At 47.5% G+C, this 19,568-nt stretch overlaps 1 protein-coding gene across 1 annotated transcript; it reads right to left on the bottom strand.

The window, feature by feature from the left end:
- Positions 1–1,289: 1,289 nt before the first annotated feature.
- Lamp1 (lysosomal associated membrane protein 1) lies at positions 1,290–18,528 on the bottom strand. The gene is made up of 9 exons (XM_021169379.1): positions 18,260–18,528; positions 11,902–12,020; positions 10,495–10,714; positions 9,894–10,052; positions 5,221–5,399; positions 3,992–4,111; positions 2,940–3,006; positions 2,685–2,855; positions 1,290–2,216 (listed from the first exon to the last, which is right to left on the bottom strand). Exons 1-9 carry the CDS (start codon positions 18,303–18,305, stop codon positions 2,077–2,079), a joined length of 1,221 nt encoding a protein of 406 aa, XP_021025038.1. The 5' UTR covers positions 18,306–18,528; the 3' UTR covers positions 1,290–2,076.
- Between the last annotated feature and the right edge of the window lie 1,040 nt (positions 18,529–19,568).

Here is a 19,568-nt window from a genome sequence, read left to right as displayed (position 1 = left end):
TCCTAGCCTGTGCCTATGCAGACCTGTGCCCTATGGGGGTTAAGCGGCACACAGCCTATTTCTGAGCATGGTCACTTGTGATGATACCTGGCTTTCTCAGAATGGCCCTTACAAGTAGGGCCCTCCCTGTCCTCTGGCTGCTCACCCCTAATGTCCTTACATACCCAGCACAGCCTAGAAGGCCATCACTGATATCCCCTGGTGAAGGCTATTCATGAAGCTGGAGGGCAAGCCTCATTCACTGGCAGTAAGCCCTGAGCCCCTTACCTTGCAGCTTCCTTTCTGTTTTTTCAAAGCTGTAGCCTTAGCTGGGAGGCACGATGTACTAGCCCCATCCAGGAGTTGGTGGGCTCAGAGCTACACCCACACTACTGTCCAGATGTCCCTCAAGGTCCTTTGTACCTTAAAGGTGTACCCGGAGATGGCTTTCCTCAGCACTACCTGGTGTCACCTGCCAAGGGGAATGCTGGGGCCCCAGGGAGATGGAATTCAGTCCCACTGAGATCTCATGGTCAGTCTGAGTGCAGAGATCCTTTATTCAAGGAACAAAGCTCCCTTCAGCTCAGTCCTCCCTTTCAGAGGGCTGATGTGAGCTGCTCCTGCTTCCAGTCAGACCAGGAAAGTAGAGCCTGCAACCCTGCCAGTGACCCCAACAAGCAAGCCTGGAGACCAGGCTTTCCTCTCCCCAAAGGCAGGTCCGGGAAGCTAAGTTACAAGACCCACAGGCAGACCTTGCCCTTGCCTGCCAGTCTGGATTCTCTGGACTGCTTTTGGTTGATCAGAGGCACATGATGCTTCTAAGGCAGGGCTCCTGTTGTCTCCTGCCCCCAGAGGAGGGAGCTGGCCTACAGGATAGATGGAGCACTTGAAGATGATGGATGCTCCCAAGTCTTTACAAATCCCACCAGCAAGCAGAGGAGATACTGCAGAGGAGCCTGGCTTGTCCCAGTCTGCTATGGACATAAGGAGGTGGACAGATCAGAGNTTCAAGGAAACGGTGAGCACTGGCCTCTGCAAGTCACCTCATGTTTAATGTGTATAAGGTTCTTGTGACATAGGTGCAGTGCTTCTGGAGACTATAGTCACATGGCCATATTTTCATCACCTAAGACTCATCAAAACAACAAATTATGTAAGTCTTCTAACATTTAGAGCCATGACAAGTAACATTTCCTTAACAAAACAACATTTAGTCTTTTCATAGGCTGACTAGAAGCTGTTATCCCGACATTGTCCCATACCTTGAGCACATGAGGGCTCTCTTGATGGATCACAGAAGCACACGTCCAGACAGACAAAGAAGGAGACTTTTTATTAGCATCGTTACAGGCAATGCATTACGTGAGCTTGATGCCCAGTGTACAACCCACCTACGCTGCAAGACACGTCAGCAGTGTGAATCTATTATTGTACACAGTGCAGAGACAGGGCCACCCTGAACGCCAACACAAGACTGGAAATCACTTTACAAAAAAGTAAATAAAAATAATGCCATTTTCTATTTAGGAAAGTGGCAGCTCACGGGTGGCAGAGCATAGAAATATGGGGGGGTTGTGCTCAGCCAGATGCCAGAGTCCAGGCCCCCCCGCCCCCAGGCCAGGTAGCCCAAGCCAAGTGTCCAGAGGTTGACCCTGTGCGTGCCTGTGTGGCAAGCCTTCCCTGCTCCCGTTTGCTTCTCAAGTGTGCAGCCTAACCATCAGCCACCCTTGCCAGGCCCAAGGGTCTGGACCAGAGATTCCCTTTGTAAGGCTTAAATCTGAGTAAAAGAATGAAGAACCAAACACCAAGTCTTAAAAGTCAAATCAGCGGAGCCTTCTCATCCTCTTTAGAGCTCTACTTTGGTAACATATTAACATTTAACCAGTTAGCAAAATATTTAACCCAGTTAGCAAAATTAACACCGTCATTTCAATAGTTATTCCTTTGTGCATAGTAAATGTTGCAAGATGAACTTCACATTTGATAAAGCAGATTTTAAAACAGTTTGCCAGAAAGTGTGCCTCCCTTCCACACCTATCTAAGCTTGGGGATGTGAGAACACGCCCCTGTGCGTCTGTGGCGCACCTGCCCACCAGGCTAGATGGTCTGATAGCCGGCGTGACTCCTCTTCCTGCCAATGAGGTAGGCAATGAGGACGATGAGGACCAGCCCTGCCAGGGCACCGCCCACAGCAATGGGGATCAACATGTTGTTACCATCCTGAACACACTCTTCCACTGCAAGAAAGACAAGCCAGGGGATTCACTCCAAGGCACCCCCTCGAGGTCCACTTGTTCCTCCCCAGCCCGAGGGGAAAGGATGAGGCCAGGCTAGAGACTTTGGGACATCTATAGTCTATAGACATGAGTGTTTTCTATGCAGCTGGGGAATCCCAGGCATGCTCCACCCAGGTTAGAATGAATGGTGCTGACCACTGGAACATTGGTCAGCTTTCAGAAAGAGCCACTGTCATTTTCTGCAATCTCTTTCCTCAGCCAGGACACCCTTACCTCACATACCCATTCCTGCAGTTCCTTCCTTACAAAGGGAAGTCTCAAGCTGGGAAGAAGGAAAGGTCTTTGCAGAGGGAAAGGGTGTTTGCTCCCTGCCCATTTATCCCTGTCCCACAGGAAGTTCTANGATGCCTCTTCTGCTGCTGCACCCCCACCCCCGCCATTACTCTGGATGCTGCCTCTGCTACTTACCAGACCCAAACCTGTCGCTGTCCACCCTGAAAGCCTGGACCTGCACACTGAAGACATTGAGGGAGAGCATCTTGCTGACAAAGATGTGTTCCTCAGTGTTGCACTTGTATGAGTTTCCCACAGTGGCCTGAAGAGCTTTCAGTGAATGGTTGGAGATGCTCAATGTGGGCACTGCAATGGGAGAGAGTCTGCTCAAGCACAGGCTACAGTGGGTGAGGAGCATGGGAACCGATGGAAGGAGGAAGCCAGTCTCACCTAGGGCATCAGGAAGAGTCATATTCAACTGCACTCCTTGCAGGAAAAACAGGCTAGAGCTGGCATTCTGAGAGAGAAGACAAGCATCAGCAGCAGGCGAGCATCAGAGGGCAACAGGGCCTCGACATTTACAGCAAAAACAAACATTTTGGTTGGCTCTTTACAGTCTTGTTTTTAGGTCCTCTGGAAAGAGCAGCCAGTGCTCCCAATCCTGAGCCACCACTCCAACCCCCAGACTTTCTGTTTAATACAGGCTGTCACTATGTAGTCCAGTGAGGACTTAAAACTCATGGTCCTGTTTGCACCTCTCAGTACGGTACGTGGATTAAACATGCACCAACATGCCCAACACCTGAGACCTCTGTTAGCACTGGGTTACCCATCAAAACAGAGGCAACAGGAACCATTCTATTTAAAAATACCTTTAGAATGGTACAGAAAAGTTTAAAATCCATTATAAGAAATTATTAATAAGCTCATATCTGTACTGAGCTGGGTGTGGTGGCATACGCCTTTAATCACAGTGTTCTGGAGGCAGAGGCAGAGGCAGAGGCAGAGGCAGGTTTCTGAGTTTGAAGCCAGCCTGGTCTACAGAGTGAGTTCCGGGACAGCCAGGGCTACGCAGAGAAACCCTGTCGTGACAAAACAAAACACCAAAAAATTATGCTGACTGAGGTATGGTTGGTTGAGAGACATGTAGAAGCCCTGGGTACAGACATCAGCCAGCACTATAAACAAAGATCCTTCCCAGTGTCATTTACGCTGCTAAGTATACATGTGGCTTTTCCCAGGAAACAGTACAAACAGGAGAAGGCAGGCAGTGAGAAGCAGGTGGTACAACCTGGCTTCATGCTCTGCTCTTTGCTGCTATCCCAATCACCTAGCCCCTGGAAGGTCTCCCCAAATATGAGCAAAATAAATGTGTGTCAGTGTATATTTGTTGGTGAAAAGTGAGGAGAATCCTGACTGCCACCACACCAAGGATATGAAACTGGTAGCACAAGAGGACCCAGTGACTATGCCCCAAGTGACAACAGACAACTCAGCCTCACCATCCCAAACTGCAATTCCAGGGCTCTGTTCTTGTTCTCCACTTTCAGGGTCACCAAGTTGACACCGCAACTCCCATTAGCTGTGTCATTTGGGCTGATGTTAAACGCTCTGGTCACAGTCTGATAAGAAAAGCAATTGAGTTATCACTGAGGCTCTGATGACCCCCTCACATCACAGCCAACAGCACTAATGGCTAATGGAGAAGACATATACACTCTTAACAAGTCAGGAGGAGTCCTTAACCACACCTGGCAGGTTTCTGAGTTCCCACATAGTGCCTACTATTCAGAATGCTATGCCTTGCCAAGATGGCTTGGTCCCTGGGATGGCTTTTCTTGGTGTCAACTTGACTACATCTGGAATTAACTAAAACCCAAGTGGCTGAGTACATTCAAGAAGGATTTTTTTTTCTTAAGTAATTTGAGATTTTAAATCTGTTTTGTTTGTTTGTGGCAGCCTATATAAAGGACACAGAAGAAGGAAGCTTGTGCTTTGCCTGCTTCTCTTGCTAGCAAATCCACACCTCTCCAGCACCTTGTCTGCCCACATGCTGCCAGGCTTCCCATCACGATTATGGACTAAATCTTGGAACTGTAAGTGAACCCCAATTAAATGTTTTCTCTCATAAGAGCTTCTGTGCTCATGGTATCTATTNACAGCAAAACAAACTCAGATACATACACACAACAAACTCAGATACACACACACACACACAGATTTACTAGTATAGATTACATGGGGATGGATGGATCCCTCTCCCTCAAGAGAACCTCGACTAACACAGCCCCTGATGCTTTTCCTACCTTTTGTCAGCCTCAATGCCTCACTTGGTCCTTCTGCCTCAGGTATCCATCCTTTCTGAGTAGCTAAGACTACAGGTGCCTACAAGCTTGGTCTGGCTCAACTACACACTAGTGTCTCCTATCCCCACAGACACAGACACTGTTCCTGCCAGAGGACAAACGAACAAATAATACAAAGTTTGAGTAATAAAAGCTGAAGGAAAATGCAATGCTTCTCCTAGGATCAAGGCACTTCTGTGAGGTGCCAAGTTAGCTAGTATCTTGGGCTTTCATGGGCAGAAGGTATGGCACACCCCACTCAGACAAATGTAGCCCAGGACTCAGAGGTGGGGCACAGCCCTGCACAACTGATGCAGTATATACTAAGTAACAGACTGCAGCACCACACTCCTTTGATGGTAAAAGCAGCCATCCTCCCTACCTACCTTGTTGTCTTTTTTCAGGTAGGTGATGTTCAGTTGCAGTGCCATAGAGGCCAGCAGGCAGGTTCCGTTGTTACCAGTCACATTGTACTTGGACACAGTGGGGTTTGTGGGCACAAGTGGTGGTGAGGGGCTGGGTGGNCCAGTGGTTGGGGAAGGTCCATCCTGTGTGCAGTGTGTCTCTGCAGGGACAGTAAAGACAGTTGGAAGGGTAGTTCAAAATCCAGCTTGCTTATAACTACCTCAGATACTGGAGTCCATGTTAGAACTAGAGACACCCACTTCTGAACTCTGCAGGGCACTTCTTCACCCTGTATCTGACAGGCACATGGACAGCAGGTTCAAGAAGCAGAGAGAGGACCTACAGCACTCTAGCCCACTTGTTGCACCCCTCCCTCCCTCCCAATATTTTCCCCATCTTAGCCTTCCTTCTCAGTGAGCAAGCAAATAAATATACTGAGACCAAGAGAAAGTTTCACCCTGCCACAAGGGAGTGATGTCTAGGTCATATATACATGAATGTAGCATGAATTCAAGTGTTTACACTGAGCTGTCACATGAGAGACACTGTTAGAAACAAGACAGGGACTCTTGACTGTCAGGTACTGGCCAGGCCTGCCATTTATAAAAACACATGAATTAACTACAGCTGCATATTATCAGCAAGAATGTGCAGGAGCCTGCTGGGAGGGAAGGGGAGAGGAACAGAGGGGAGCAGAGGGGAGTGGAGGGGAAAAGAACGGAGGAAGTCTATTTTTTTTTTTTTTTTTGGTTTTTCGAGACAGGGTTTCTCTGTGTAGCCCTGGCTGTCCTGGAACTCACTCTGTAGACCAGGCTGGCCTCGAACTCAGAAATCCACCTGCCTCTGCCTCCCAAGTGCTAGGATTAAAGGNGTGCGCCACCACCACCCGGCGGAAGTCTATTTTTATAGCCTGCTAATAATAACTTTTCAGTCATGGTAGAATCTCTCATATGCTTAAGTTTCACATAACAAACCCTCAAGATTAAAACCTGGATAACTGGGTTGGAGAGATGGTCTTGATGGCTAAGAGAGTATACTGTGAACCTGAGTTAAATTCCCAGCACCCATAGTGGGCAGCTTACCATCTCCTTGTGACAGACCCAAGAGAGAGCCAATACTTCGGGCCTCCTCAGGTGTGTGTACATCCCGACACAGAGACACACACGAGAACCACAATAGGAACAGTGACAACACAAAAGAGGCATGAATAATCAGAGCAAGCAAGATGCTCTCTGATTACCAACACGTAATGAATAAACAGTGTGAGTCCAGTAATGAACATAGTATATTTTCAGTACCTGTGCCAGGCAACTCACAACTGCCTGAAACTACACCTGGAGCAGACCCAACGTTGCCCTCTGTCCTCTATGACACCTGTCCTCATGCATACACTCACACAGACTCACTCAGTCAGCCCCCCTCCCCCTTGCAAAGGAAAAGAGAATGAACCTAAGTCTGCTGGTGACCTGGGAAGCCCAGTGCCTAACACACGCCCTGCCCCAGAACTGTGGTGGAACCTTGGTGTGGCTATTCTCGGCCTGCAGCAGAATTCCCCACAGCCTACTCCAGGCTGAGATCCCCAACTGACTATCTCTAGCAAAGTACCTGTTCTCACAAAGAAAGCCAGGTCCAGCTAGGGCTTTACTTCCTCTTTTAAAAAATTCCACTGTAGGGGCTGGTGAGATGGCTCAGTGGGTAAGAGCACCCGACTGCTCTTCCGAAGGTCCAGAGTTCTAATCCCAGCAACCACATGGTGGCTCACAACCATATGTAACAAGATCTGACGCCCTCTTCTGGTGTGTCTGAAGACAGCTACAGTGTACTTACATATAATAAAAATAAATAAATCTTTAAAAAAAAATTCCACTGTATATGTTTAAGTGTTTTGCCTGAAGCTGGGCATGGTGGCACACATCTTTACTCAAAGCACTTGGGAGGCAGAGNTAGGTGAGTTCTAGGTTAGCCTGGTCTAGAGAGTTCTGGGACAACCAGGGCCATATAGAAAAAACCGGACTTGAAAACCCCAAAAAGTTTTGCCTGCATGTATTTTCCTGTGCCTCACTTCTGTGTGTAATATGTGCCTAGTGCTCAGGGAGGCCAGAAGAGGTCACCCTGGAACTGGAGTTAGAGAGAACTGGCAATCACAACCTGGGTGGTGCTGGTGCAAACCCAAGTCCTCAGAAAAGCAGCCAGTGTTCTTTAACTGCTGAGCCATTTCTCCAGTTCCATTTTTTTTTTTTTTTTTGGTTTTTCGAGACAGGGTTTCTCTGTGTAGCCCAGCTGTCCTGGAACTCACTCTGTAGACCAGGCTGGCCTTGAACTCAGAAATCCACCTGCCTCTGCCTCCCAAGTGCTGGGATTAAAGGCGTGCGCCACCACGCCCGGCTTCCAGTTCCATTTTATTTCCTTTTAAATAAGATTTGTCAAGTGCCCAAGTTTTCTTTGGTCTGACCATTTACAGGAGGAAGATACATGAGGCTTCCTTCCTGGTCAAGGCCACCCCTGTGTGACCTATGAACACGCATACACACTTTTGGATTTAATAAGTAACAATTATCAGGAAAGTAGGAGAGCAGACTGGAAGCATTATTCAGGTGTAGCAGGTAGGAGGTGTTGCAGGCTTAGAGCCTTGAGTAATCACCCCCACAGGACAGAACTGACTCCCAAGGGGTGAGTTCCCGCTCCATATATACACTGCACTGCATGCTCCTGTATGTGTACACACACACACCAGCTATTTTTTTTTTTTTTTAATTTTGGTTTTTTGAGACAGGGTTTCTCTGTATAGCCATGGCTAGCCTCAAACTCAGAAATCTGCCTGCCTCTGCCCCCCAAGTGCTGGGATTAAAGGCGTGCGCCACCACTGCTCAGCAAAACAGTTATTTTTTTTACCAAGAAAACTAACCCCCACATCCTGTCATCTTGCACATGGCTGAGCAAGATGACAGGATGCTGGCCAGTGCCTGGATGACCTGAAGGTTTGGCTCTGCAAACACTTGCTGCCACCAATTTTTTTTTTTGTTTTTGTTTTTTGAGACAGGTAGCCCTGGCTGACCTCGAACTCAGAAATCCACCTGCCTCTGCCTCCCAAGTGCTGGGATTAAAGGCATGCGCCACCACCTCCTGGCTTTTTTTTTTTTNAAAAANATTTATTTATATGAGTACTCTGTAGCAGTCATCAGACATATCAGAAGAGGGCATCAGATCCCATTACAGATGGTTATGAGTCGCCATGTGGTTGCTGGGAATTGAACTCAGGACCTCTGGAAGAAGAGACAATGTTCTTAACTGTTGAGCCATCTCTCCAGCCTACTGCTCCCAATTTTTGACTCTGGTAGTCAATAGAAAAGGGGACACTGCTGTAACATCCTAAGATCAGATGCAGGGAGGTTGGTAGAAGGACTCAACCAAACAAAGTCAGCATCTTTCAGAAGCACCCATTTCTTCTCCTTCTGTCTGGCTCATGTGTGGGGTTATCTTTTACTCTTTGTTCTGTCAATAACACCTTTGTCACTGGATTAGAAACAGAAAAGCTTATTTATGGAGCAAAGAGATGGCCGGGTGGGTTAGAAGCACGTGCTGCTTTCCCAGAAGGCGTAGGTTTAAGTCCAGTACCCACTGGTGACTCACAAGTGTCTAACTCCAGCTCCAAATGATCTACTGTCCTTTTTGGCCCTCATGGACACCAAGCAAGCACACAGTGCACATATAGGCAAAACACACACACATTACACAAAACAAAACCCTCATGTTTAAAATAAGGACCCCCCCCCCAACCCAGTGCTATTTGTATCATGACAGTATATATTTCAGACGACGACTATGGCAACAGCTGGGCTTGGATTAGGTCAAGAGCATCTGTAACTAATGTAAATGGCTATGTTGTCAGACATGGTGTCACAAACCTTTAATCACAGTACTTGGGAGGCAGAAAGCAGGTGAATCTCTGTAAGTTCAAAGCCAGCCTGGTCTATAGAGTGAATTCCAGACAATAATAGTTATATAAGAGAGAGACCCTGTCTCAACAAAAGGGGATAAACTTATGAGGCAGCAAATCTATGCCTCTAGGCCCTGGCCCTTCCAATAAGCTTTATATGTAATAAAATACTTTCTTTTTAAACTTTAGGTGCAGACTAGGGTCATCTGCTAAGAAAATACACACTACACCCCCTAGCCTGCAACTGACTTAAAAACGGAGAGATAGCACCTGAGGTAGCTCTCTCCACAGTCACACCACAGTCTTCATTAAGATTACTCAAGAAGCCCGAGAAGGAAAGCTAATAAGGACAGGTAGCCCAGGTAATCCTTTGACAAACCACATGAAATGGACAATTTCAGAGCTGACAGGATTGGGGCCAAGTGGCAATTGGGCCCATTAGCTTGACAAACTTGTGCAGGCTAGGGGTCACACCTCCTCTAGAGCTGCCTGAGCTAGTCTGAGGACTGGCTTACAGGCAGTGTTTTGCTCACCACCCACAGGATCACTCCTCTGTATTCCATGCACGACGGAGACCAGACTGTATTAACCAAGCTCTAACCTCCTCATCAGGATGTACCCACTCGCACCTTTAACAGCAGAGGGGCTGCCAGATGGAGGAACAGACTCCACCCACTGTGGACTGTCACCTGAAGCCATGTCACTCCAGCACCTTACCTTCCTTGCTGAAGTTGCCACTCGACAGGTAGGCCTGGATAGTGGCATCCCGGAGCACAACGTTCACATTCTTCATGTAGACCCGGATATCACTGACACACCGGTATGCTTTGTTGATGTCTGCCTTGATGTCAGTTGTGGAATTCACGGTGTACATCTCTGTATCCCAATCAATCAATCAATTAATCAACAAAAGAAAACAAAACACAATGTGTTCACAGTACCTAAGTTAAAAGTGACTGAATACCACCATCTCGTATTCTTTTGTTTGTTGTGAAGCTTAACAACAGTTTTATTGGGAGTTTAAAAAGAAAAAATGTCATGACAGGTGAGCTGTAAATCTCAGGACTGAGAGAGGAAGAGAAAATTCCATGCCANGTGCACATGCCAGCATGCAGCCAACCACACAGTGGCCAGTGGAAAGCCTGAGTACCACAGAAAGCATACTCAGGCTCTGGCAAGCATCTAAAAGAAAGGGACAGAAAGGACAAAAAGAAAGCAATGACTNAGAAAGGCAGGGGATGTAGTGGCTCTCGGAAAGGCAAGTTCTCTACCCTTCCCTTCAGATTTGCATTTTTATTTTATTTTACAGAAGTCTTACCTTTGCTGCTGGCATTGGGAAAATGTTCTGTATCTGACAAGTTATATGTAAAATACATATGCTGGACACTGTAGCGTGTTGCATTTTTTGTGAAGTTGANTGTCAGTAAATATCCTCTTCCAAAAGTAATTGTGAGGCTGGGTTCAGAAACATTTTCTTTACCACAAGAACTGCCATTTTTCAGTACTTCTGCAGAGGCGGGCAGGGGGATGTTCACGATCTACAACAAATACAATTCCAATGCAAAGCCATGAGAAGGTATGCTAAGGAGACACTGCCAAGAGTTACCTGCATGCACCCTGACAGAAACTGAGCTTCCAGTCAATCTTAAAGTAGTCATTCTCAGAGACTCTTACTTGGTGCAGCATCTGTACAAAGCTACTGGACTATAACTCAATGCATGCAAACAATGTGCATGACTTCAAACGGGGTAGTCAGACGTTCCATCTTCTCAGACTTTCTGACTGTTCTGAAATATGAACAGGCTGTGGTAGATATGGGTACAGTGTTCTATAAAGTATTCAGTTTGACAAACCAGTAGACAGCTCACTTCATTCTCACTACTAACAGAAACAGGCTGACAAGTGAATCCAGTGTGAGAGACCTGGCAGAGTCAGGGTTAAACGTGCTTCCCACTCATTGTGTGCACACCTTAATTCCAATGTGCAGGAGGCAGAGGCAGAAAAACATAAGCTAGTAGGATTTCGGGTATGGTGTATCTCATGATCCAGGGATGCATTTAAAAGGGTAATTACATATAATGAGTGTGTGAAATGTCTAACAGGTAATTAAAAAGAAATTTAAGATGCACGATACTCATCTACTAGTAATCTAAGAACTACAGAAACACAAACTGGCTTTAATGTAACCACTAAGAACATATTTTTGTTTGTTTGCTTGTTTGTTGAGACAGGGTCTCATTTTGTGGTTCTAAAGCTTGTAGACCAAGCTGGCCTTGAATTCAAAATTTGCCTGCCTCTGCCTCCTTCTGAGTGCTGGGATTAAAGGTGTGTGCCATAAGGGAGGTGTGTGCCATAAGGTCCAGCCCACTAAGAACATCTTTCTTAAAGGGAACAGTCCACAGCACTGCTCATCAAGCCATCCCTTAGAATAAACAATATCCTGAAGGGAAGCAGATCATAAAAATCTGGAGCCATTTATTGAACAAAGCTAACTAAGCAGCCCGGGAGTATTTAGCAAAAACGTGCTGACTTCTGTGAGGTTCTTCAAGGTGGCTATAAAATACCCATCCAGAAAACGTTACAGTCAGCAGCGGTTTGCTGTCGCTGCAGCTACCAGCAGACAACAGCAGAGATTACTGATGGGCTAGAAGCTCTCTGCACAAGTGACAAGGCCAGACTAAGGCAGGGTAATTTTTCAGAATCCCACAATGCTGGTGTCTCCTACCTGAGAACCATTCGCAGTCTCGTAGGTGATCAGAAAGGAGGCAGAGAAGTTGGCCATTATACACGCTGTGCCATTGTCTTTCACCTCAAAGAGTGCTGAGGCGCCATGTGCAAGGCCTGCTGCTTCCAGGAGAAAGAGACAATCACAAAACTGCTATTTGTTTTCTCTACCTTCTATCATAGGCTGTGTCCTACTCCTGATCCCCCAAACCTGAGGGTGCTCTAACTCTTAATTCCATAGGAAACTGCCACCTTCAAAGCTGTGCCGTCAATCTGACAATCTCACGTGACACCAGAGTACTTACCCTAGGCACATGTCCCTTAAACAGTAAGATGTGCTGGGGCCTGAGAGGTATACCTCAAGGACAGTCTGCAGTGAGTTTTCTCACTGTGGTCCTAAACAAATAGTTACAATCTGGTTTGTTTTTACTTCTCAGAACCAGGACTGTGACCGAGTCATGAGCTCAGACACAGTGCTTAGATCCCACCAGCATATGGCTGAGCAATGTTGGGCACACTCTCAACTCATACATGTTGAGAGCTGCCCTATTTGTGGAGGTTCAAAGACATATGGAAACTCTAAAGATTTTCTAATGAATTATCTTTTCAGGACATTGCTTTCCTGGCTTGTTAAATATACCTAATAAAGCTCACANCTGCAATNCTAACACTGGGGAGGCTGAGGCAAGAGGATCAGCAGTCTACCAACCCACAGTACATGGAAGACTTAAAAGCCATAAACAATCCCACTACCCTAGTCATTAGAACAACAGTACTTTCAGCTGGGCATGGCAATGCACACCTTTACTCCCAGCACTCAGGAGGAAGGCACGTGTCTGGGAATTTGAGGCCAGCCTTGCTTAGACCACACAGTGAGACCGTGTCTCCAGAGAAAAGGTAGCAGGGGNGGCACAGTTCTTGACAACGATCAAGTTTCCTTACAGTTCACAGATGAACGAGCCAGGTACCTTCGATCATTCCAAAGCCAACAACTACACAGCAACAACCACACTGTTCACTCTGCTGGTACAAGGTTGTATATAGTCTTCCAAGGATATTGAGACATGAGTCTGAGGTGTCTACCATAGGAGTATGAGGCAGGAGGATCACCAGAAGTTCAGGCTACNATGTTCTACTCTATTTTAAAAATAAACAAAAAAATTTTAGAAAATACTTCCAAAACAAGCAGACTTCAACAAACCCAATTTATTTCATTCTCACAACTTTGAAAAAAAAAAAAGTTAGAGTGACTAACTATTCACACCCAAGAGCCTGACCAGAAATCATATATCCTTTCTCTTGTGCTANCAGCAAAGCAAACATTGAAACTCATGTTCCAAAAATGGCCGCAGAAGGAGGAAGCAGACTGCAGCTCACTTCAGAGAGTCCTGTGCTTCCTAACCGCTCAGGTTCCATTACAGCATTCCCAGTGGATGACCAGTATAAACTGGAAAGAGAGAAGGGCTGGCAAGATAGCTCAGCAAAAGCAAAATCGCCACCAGGCTGATGACTGAGCTCTACCCCTGGGACTCAGATGTTGGAAGGAGAGAATTGAGGTGCGTTGGCCTCCTCACATAAGCCCTGGCCAGTGTGCCCAACACATATATACACGAATAAAATAATATGTAGCTATAAAGTTTTCCAAAAGAGTCCACTGTAGTTTATCCTCAATAGTGGATGCAGACTTCTAGAAAGAGTGNGGTTCTTGTAGAGTACATAGGTTTAGTTCCAGCACTGACCCTGCAGCCCACAACCATCTCTAACTCCACTTGCAGAGGACCTAGTGCTTTTTTTCTGACCTCCAAGGACAACTAATACACATGAACTCTCCCAAGCACACACACTTGTGTTCTGCAAACAGAGCATGGCTATTCCACTGAGTTCCTACTGCTGCGGTGAAATGCCATGACCAAACGCAGCTTGGGGGGTTAAGTTATTCAGCTTACACTTCCACATCACTGCTCGTCACTTAAGAAGTCAAGACAGAAACCTAGTGGCAAGAGCTGTGGCAGAGGCATGGAAGGGTGCTGCTTACTGGCTCAATCCCCTGCTTTCTTACAGAATCCAGGACTACTAGCTCAGGGATGGCACCACCCACAATGGNNTAGCACCTTGCCCATCAATCATTAATTTAAAAATTGCCCTACAGGCTTCATCTTGTGGAGGCAGTTTCTCAATGGAGGCTTCCTTATCTCAGTTAACTCTTGCCTGTGTCAAGCTGCCCTAACACTATCAAGCATAACAGTCAAGTGTGGTGGCATGCACTGTAATCCCAGAACTAGGTAAGCCAAGACAGGAAGACTATATAAGCATTTGGCCAACCTGATTTCTCTATCGAGATCTAGGGCAGCTCATGGCTACATACCAAGTCCCTGTTTCAGAGAAAACAACTGAAAATAGGNGTCAAAGATGGCTCTGTAGTCAAAAGTATTTGCTATTCNTCCACAAGACCCAAGTTTGAGTCCCAGCAGCCAGATTAGGTAGCTCACACCCACCTGTAACTCCAGCTTCCAGGGGGTCCAACACCCTCTTCTGGCCCCTGTGAACATCCCTTATACATACACAAAACTTTAAAAAAAAAAAAAAAAAAAAGACCAAAGGCAGAAGAAAAGGTCCCTGTTGCAGGTCTAAGGCTTCCTTGTCCAGGGACGTCCCAAGCAGAAAGACCTGAGGTCTAACTGGCCAGCACAGCAGATGGATGCCCCCTGGGAGCACACAGTCCAGCTCTGACTAGACTATCTTTTCATGAGTGTTTTTGTCAAACCTACTCTCCCACTAGTAAACATCTAGAAAACATACATATTCAAAGGAAAACAAAGTATTACTAAAATTTGAAACAAACTTTATGGCTTTTAAGAACATGCCTTTTTCTCAGCTCACTAGTTGCTCCCATTCTGTGGTGTGTCTTTCTTTTTCTTAACAACCTGTCTTTAGTTCTACTACTTAAAAAAAATAAGATGGAAGGAAGGGCTGGGGTGGAGATCTCAGCCATAAAGAACACTGGCTGCTCTTTCCCAGGGCCCAGTCCTGCACCTACCAACAAAATGGCAGCTTACAACAATCTACATATCCAGAATCTCTACTCCAGCTCACAAAGATCCAGTTCCACAGATCTGATGCTCTCTGCTGGCCTCAGTGGGCACCGTATGCACACAGTGTACGGACACATATGCAGGCAAAACTCTCATATGCATAAAATGACAAAACTAAGGATTTAAAAAATAAAAGGGGATGAGGAGATGGCTTAGTGCTTTAGAACACTTGTTGCGGAAGCCCTAGGTTCGGTTCTCAGCATCCATGATGTCTCACAACCATCCAAACCATTTGTATCCCAGGGGACCCAANGCCCTCTTCTGACCTCTATAAGCACTGGCACATACATGCAGGCAAAGTATCACACACACAAAACATTATCTTAAAGAAACTGTTTAAAAGGCATGCAATACTTAAATATCTTAATATAAAAAGCTCTTTGTCCCCTAATCAGTTAAAGTGCCTACAGCACACATGGGACTGAGAAAGAGCAGCTGCCAGGAGCCCCCACCTGCCTGCTAATGATGCCCTGCTCATTTCTCATTTCTCCAGGGTCAAAGGGCAACGCTGTCTCATTCTTTCAAAACACTACACTTGTGGAAATCCCCGTCCCTGCTACTAGTAAGACAGTGGGCCACATACACGCTGTTGGGCAAGCTCCGTGACCTTGGAGCCAGTAGCNGCCACCTAAGCACCTTGAGATTACACAACTGACAATGGCAGAAGTGCAGAGCCAGAGAGGCTGGCTGTCAGAACACCTCAAAAGTCTACCACTCCACCAGCCTTGCCACTTTTGTTTTGGGGCTCTCTTCTTTGCCCAGGAAGTGCTGCCTAACAAGTACTTGTGACACTTTTACTTTGTGACAAGTACTGCTCAAAGCACTTTTCAATTAAATTACTATGACAACCTGAAAAGGTGGTCACTATTCTTCCCTCCTGCTGAGGTGGAGAGGCCCAGTTTGCTGGCTTCAGTGTGCGACCTACTGACCACGCTGCTTTTCCAGCACTCGGTTAAGGAGTATGGGTAAGCCAGCCTGGGTTACTTACATGGTGAGACCCTGTCTCCAGCCAACCATACCCTGAATTCTTTTGCTTGATTTAAATCCAGTTTCTTCTTATCTAGGGACACCTTTGAACATTTAAACAAATGGCCAAAGTTCTACTCCACACACTGAACTAGCACCTCTAGAGGCACGACTCTCTCCCTGCTGGCTAGCTTCCATAAGGCTGGGGCAAGCTATGCAGAATGTTGTGGGAGAAAAGTGACAAGGGTTTCTTCTTCTAGAAAGATCCAGTTCAGGACTACTGCTGTAAACCTGGCACTTCATGAAAGCACCATGCAATCCCCTATGTCAGGACTGGGGCTCGAAAGAGAGCAGAGGAGTCAGGGCCACTCCAGGACAGGTGCCACAGTTTGTGTGTCCACAGTTAAAAGGCCAGGTTGGGCTGCAGAGATGGCTCGGGAGTTAGGAGCACTGACTGCTCTTCCAGAATTTCTGAATTCAATCACCAGCAACTATATGGTGACTCACAACCATCTGTAATGGGATACAATGTCCAGAGGTCTGTCTGAAGACAGTTACAGTGTACTCATATACATTAAAAAACAAAACAAAACAAACAAACAAAAAAAAAACAAAGCAAAACAAAAAAGGGCCAGGTCAAGATAACAATATCTAAGTTGGGTCTAACAGAATATGAACTCAAAATTACAAGACTACTGAACCACTGGACCACCAATCTAGTGAAGAATTCAAGGTCCCACAATCCAGGATAACTTTAATTAGACTTCTCATACTTCTAGACTGACAAGGCTCATCCAGAAAGGGGAAGGTCATAGGGTTAGCCCTAACAACCGAACAGTTCCATTAAGCAATCCTACATACTAGTTTCAGTTCACACTAGTCTGTTTTCTATTAAGCACTTAAGCAGCTTGGAGGTGATAGCAATTAATGTAGGAACAATTAACAATCCCATNGTTACAGAGGTTTTTTNAAGATAAAATTATTTTTGAAGTCACACAACCAAGATCCCGTCTAAGNTGTTAAAGTCCCTTTGTGAAAGCTGGGACAATTTATGGCACAGGGGCACTCACTCAATCAGGGTCACAGACTTTCCCTCTCCACTTTGATTTTGCTTTGAAACAGCGTCTCACTTTGTAGCCCAGGTTGGCCTCCGATTCACAGAAATTCTCCCACATAAGCCTGCTAAGTGCTTAGATTACAACTCAGGCTGACCCAACCTTAAAATTCCCCTGCCTCAGCCTCCACGGTCTAACAAGTGTGAGCCACCACTGATTAGTTTAGTTTATTCATTCATTCATTTATTTATTTCATTTTTGCAACAGGGTCTCCAGTCCTGGCTGTCTTAGAAACTCATTATATAGACCAGAATGGCTTGCTAAAGAGATCCTTCTGACTNTAGCGCAGGATTAGAGATATAAACCACTATGCAAGCCACAAGGTAGTTTGAAAAACATGAAGAGGCCTAACCTGGCTGGCCTTTGGATTTTATCCCAATCAGCATTTAGGAAGCAGAGNCCACGAGAACCTGAACCTGTGAGTTTCAGGCCAGCGTGTTGGTGAGACACCCCTCCCCTCCTTTTTAAAAGTATAAAACAGTCGAAGGGTTTAAGTCGTTTTTGGCTGTGCTGGAGATTGAACTCCAGCTAGTTACCAAGCCATTCTGACACGACAGAACTTGTTTCGGCAACTCGTATATTAGCTCCAACTACTGAACAGTGAAGGGTCACAGGTCCCCTTAGCAAGGCTTCTGGGTTAAGACCGCCGAGTAAGCGCACCTCTCACGGACCAGAGAGTTCACACAAGTAGCAAAATAAAAAAAGGGAAAACGAATTCCATAAAGTCACAGTCACAGAACTTGGGGGTGTGAGCCTCTGTGTCCAGGGGATCCGGCCAGCCACCTCTCTCCCGTCCTGCAGATGCTGGCACCGCAGCGAAACCCTCCGCGTTGCCGGGATACAGCGGCGAGGAAGGGCACCCGGCACCCCAGGCAGGGTCCGAGGCAGCACCCAGTCCTCTCACAAGGCAGCTCGGAGCCAGCAGCACTGCCTGGCAGGAACTCCAGCCCAGCTCCTTCCAGAGCGGCTCAGCCTGGGCTCCCAACCCGCACCTGCGTCCTTAGGCCCGCACGGGCTCCCAGGCGGCGAGCGCCACTGAGGAGCGGGCCGGCCGGCTCGAGGCCCTCTTGACGCCCGCGGCTCCGGGCGCCCNGTCCCCGCCCGGCCTGCCGCTCTGTTCCCGTCCGTCCCGAGACGCCGACCCCGCCCGGCCCTCCTTCCCTCTGTCCCTCCCTCCCGGGCTCACCCAGCAGCAGCAGGAGCAGCGGCCGCCGGGCGNCGGGGGCCGCCATGGCGCGACGCAGCCGAGGCCGGAGGACGGCGGTTGCGCGGGCGGCGAGGCCGGCGGGAGGGCGCGTCCACCGACTCGAGAGGCCCCGCAGCTGCGGCGCCTGCACGGAGAGGACCCTGCGGCCGGCAGCGCCTGTCACGTGAGCAGTGCCGCGCCCGCCGGTCACGTGAGCCGAGGGTCTCGCGAGAGCCCGTGGACCGCCCGCTTACTCCTCACTTCTTCGGGAGGCTCCGCTCCGCACGTGATGCGGTCACGTGCCGTTCGGCATCACGTGGGCGCGGGACCACGTGATGCCTTGCCCTCTTTCCCCCCCCCATGGCCTTTCTCCCGAGTGTCCCGAAATGGAAAGTAGGTTGTGGCTTTGAGTAAGGGAAGGAGAAACGCTGCCGGCGAAAGTGAAGATGGAAACAGGAAGCCATGAAGGCTGGACCGAGCCCCGTAGGCCAGCTACGTGCCACAGTTCAGGTCCAAGCCCCTGAAGGCCTGCAGCCCAGTGGTAGTCTTGGTTGAGAGCCATGTCTAGGTCAATACCAGTGTTTACATCCCAGGACAATGTGCATATCCATTTCCAGGTGGGTATTCCCATCTAGACCCTTGCCCCAGGCCCAGGCTGGCCTCCACTTTCAGGCTCACATACTACTGTCTAGGGCCAGCCCCAAGTGTGTCCCATTCGGTGATCCAGGCAGAGGACAGTCCTTTAGGATACATAGATGGTGGGAGATGTGGAAAAGACACTTTTTAAGAGATAGGATTTCGGTATATATCTTTAGCTGGCCTCAAACTTAAGAGATCTGCCTGCCTCTGCTTCCTGAGTGCTCGGNTGATGTGTGTGGGCGCAGTGTTCTTGACCATTCCTGGCTGCTTNAGGGCACGTGGATGGTCATCTTACCCGAGATGACTATTTCCATGAAGAGTTCAATACTAAAGTATTTTCCTCTTTTGTGAATGTCACACTCAAAACTCAAGGATTATTTGATGTTTGGGGACATGATGTCACCCTAAAGCCCAGGTTGACCTGGAACTCGCATGGACCAGGCTGGCCCCACACTCTGGGCATTCATCCTGTCAGGAGCGCAGAGATTACGGGTGTGTGCCACCATGGCATGAAAATCTGAGCTTTTATGTTATTATATTGTTTTGGAGACAGGGTCTCTCTATATAACCCTGGCAATCCTGGAACTCATTATGTAGACAGGTTGGCCTCAGACTCAAGAGATCAGCCTGCCTCTGCCTTCAGAGTGCTAGGACTAAATAAAGGCCGGAG

This window comes from Mus caroli, chromosome 8 (genome assembly GCF_900094665.2).
Source record: "Mus caroli chromosome 8, CAROLI_EIJ_v1.1, whole genome shotgun sequence".
Taxonomy (NCBI): domain Eukaryota; kingdom Metazoa; phylum Chordata; class Mammalia; order Rodentia; family Muridae; genus Mus; species Mus caroli.
This window is presented reverse-complemented; position numbering and strand designations above follow the sequence as displayed.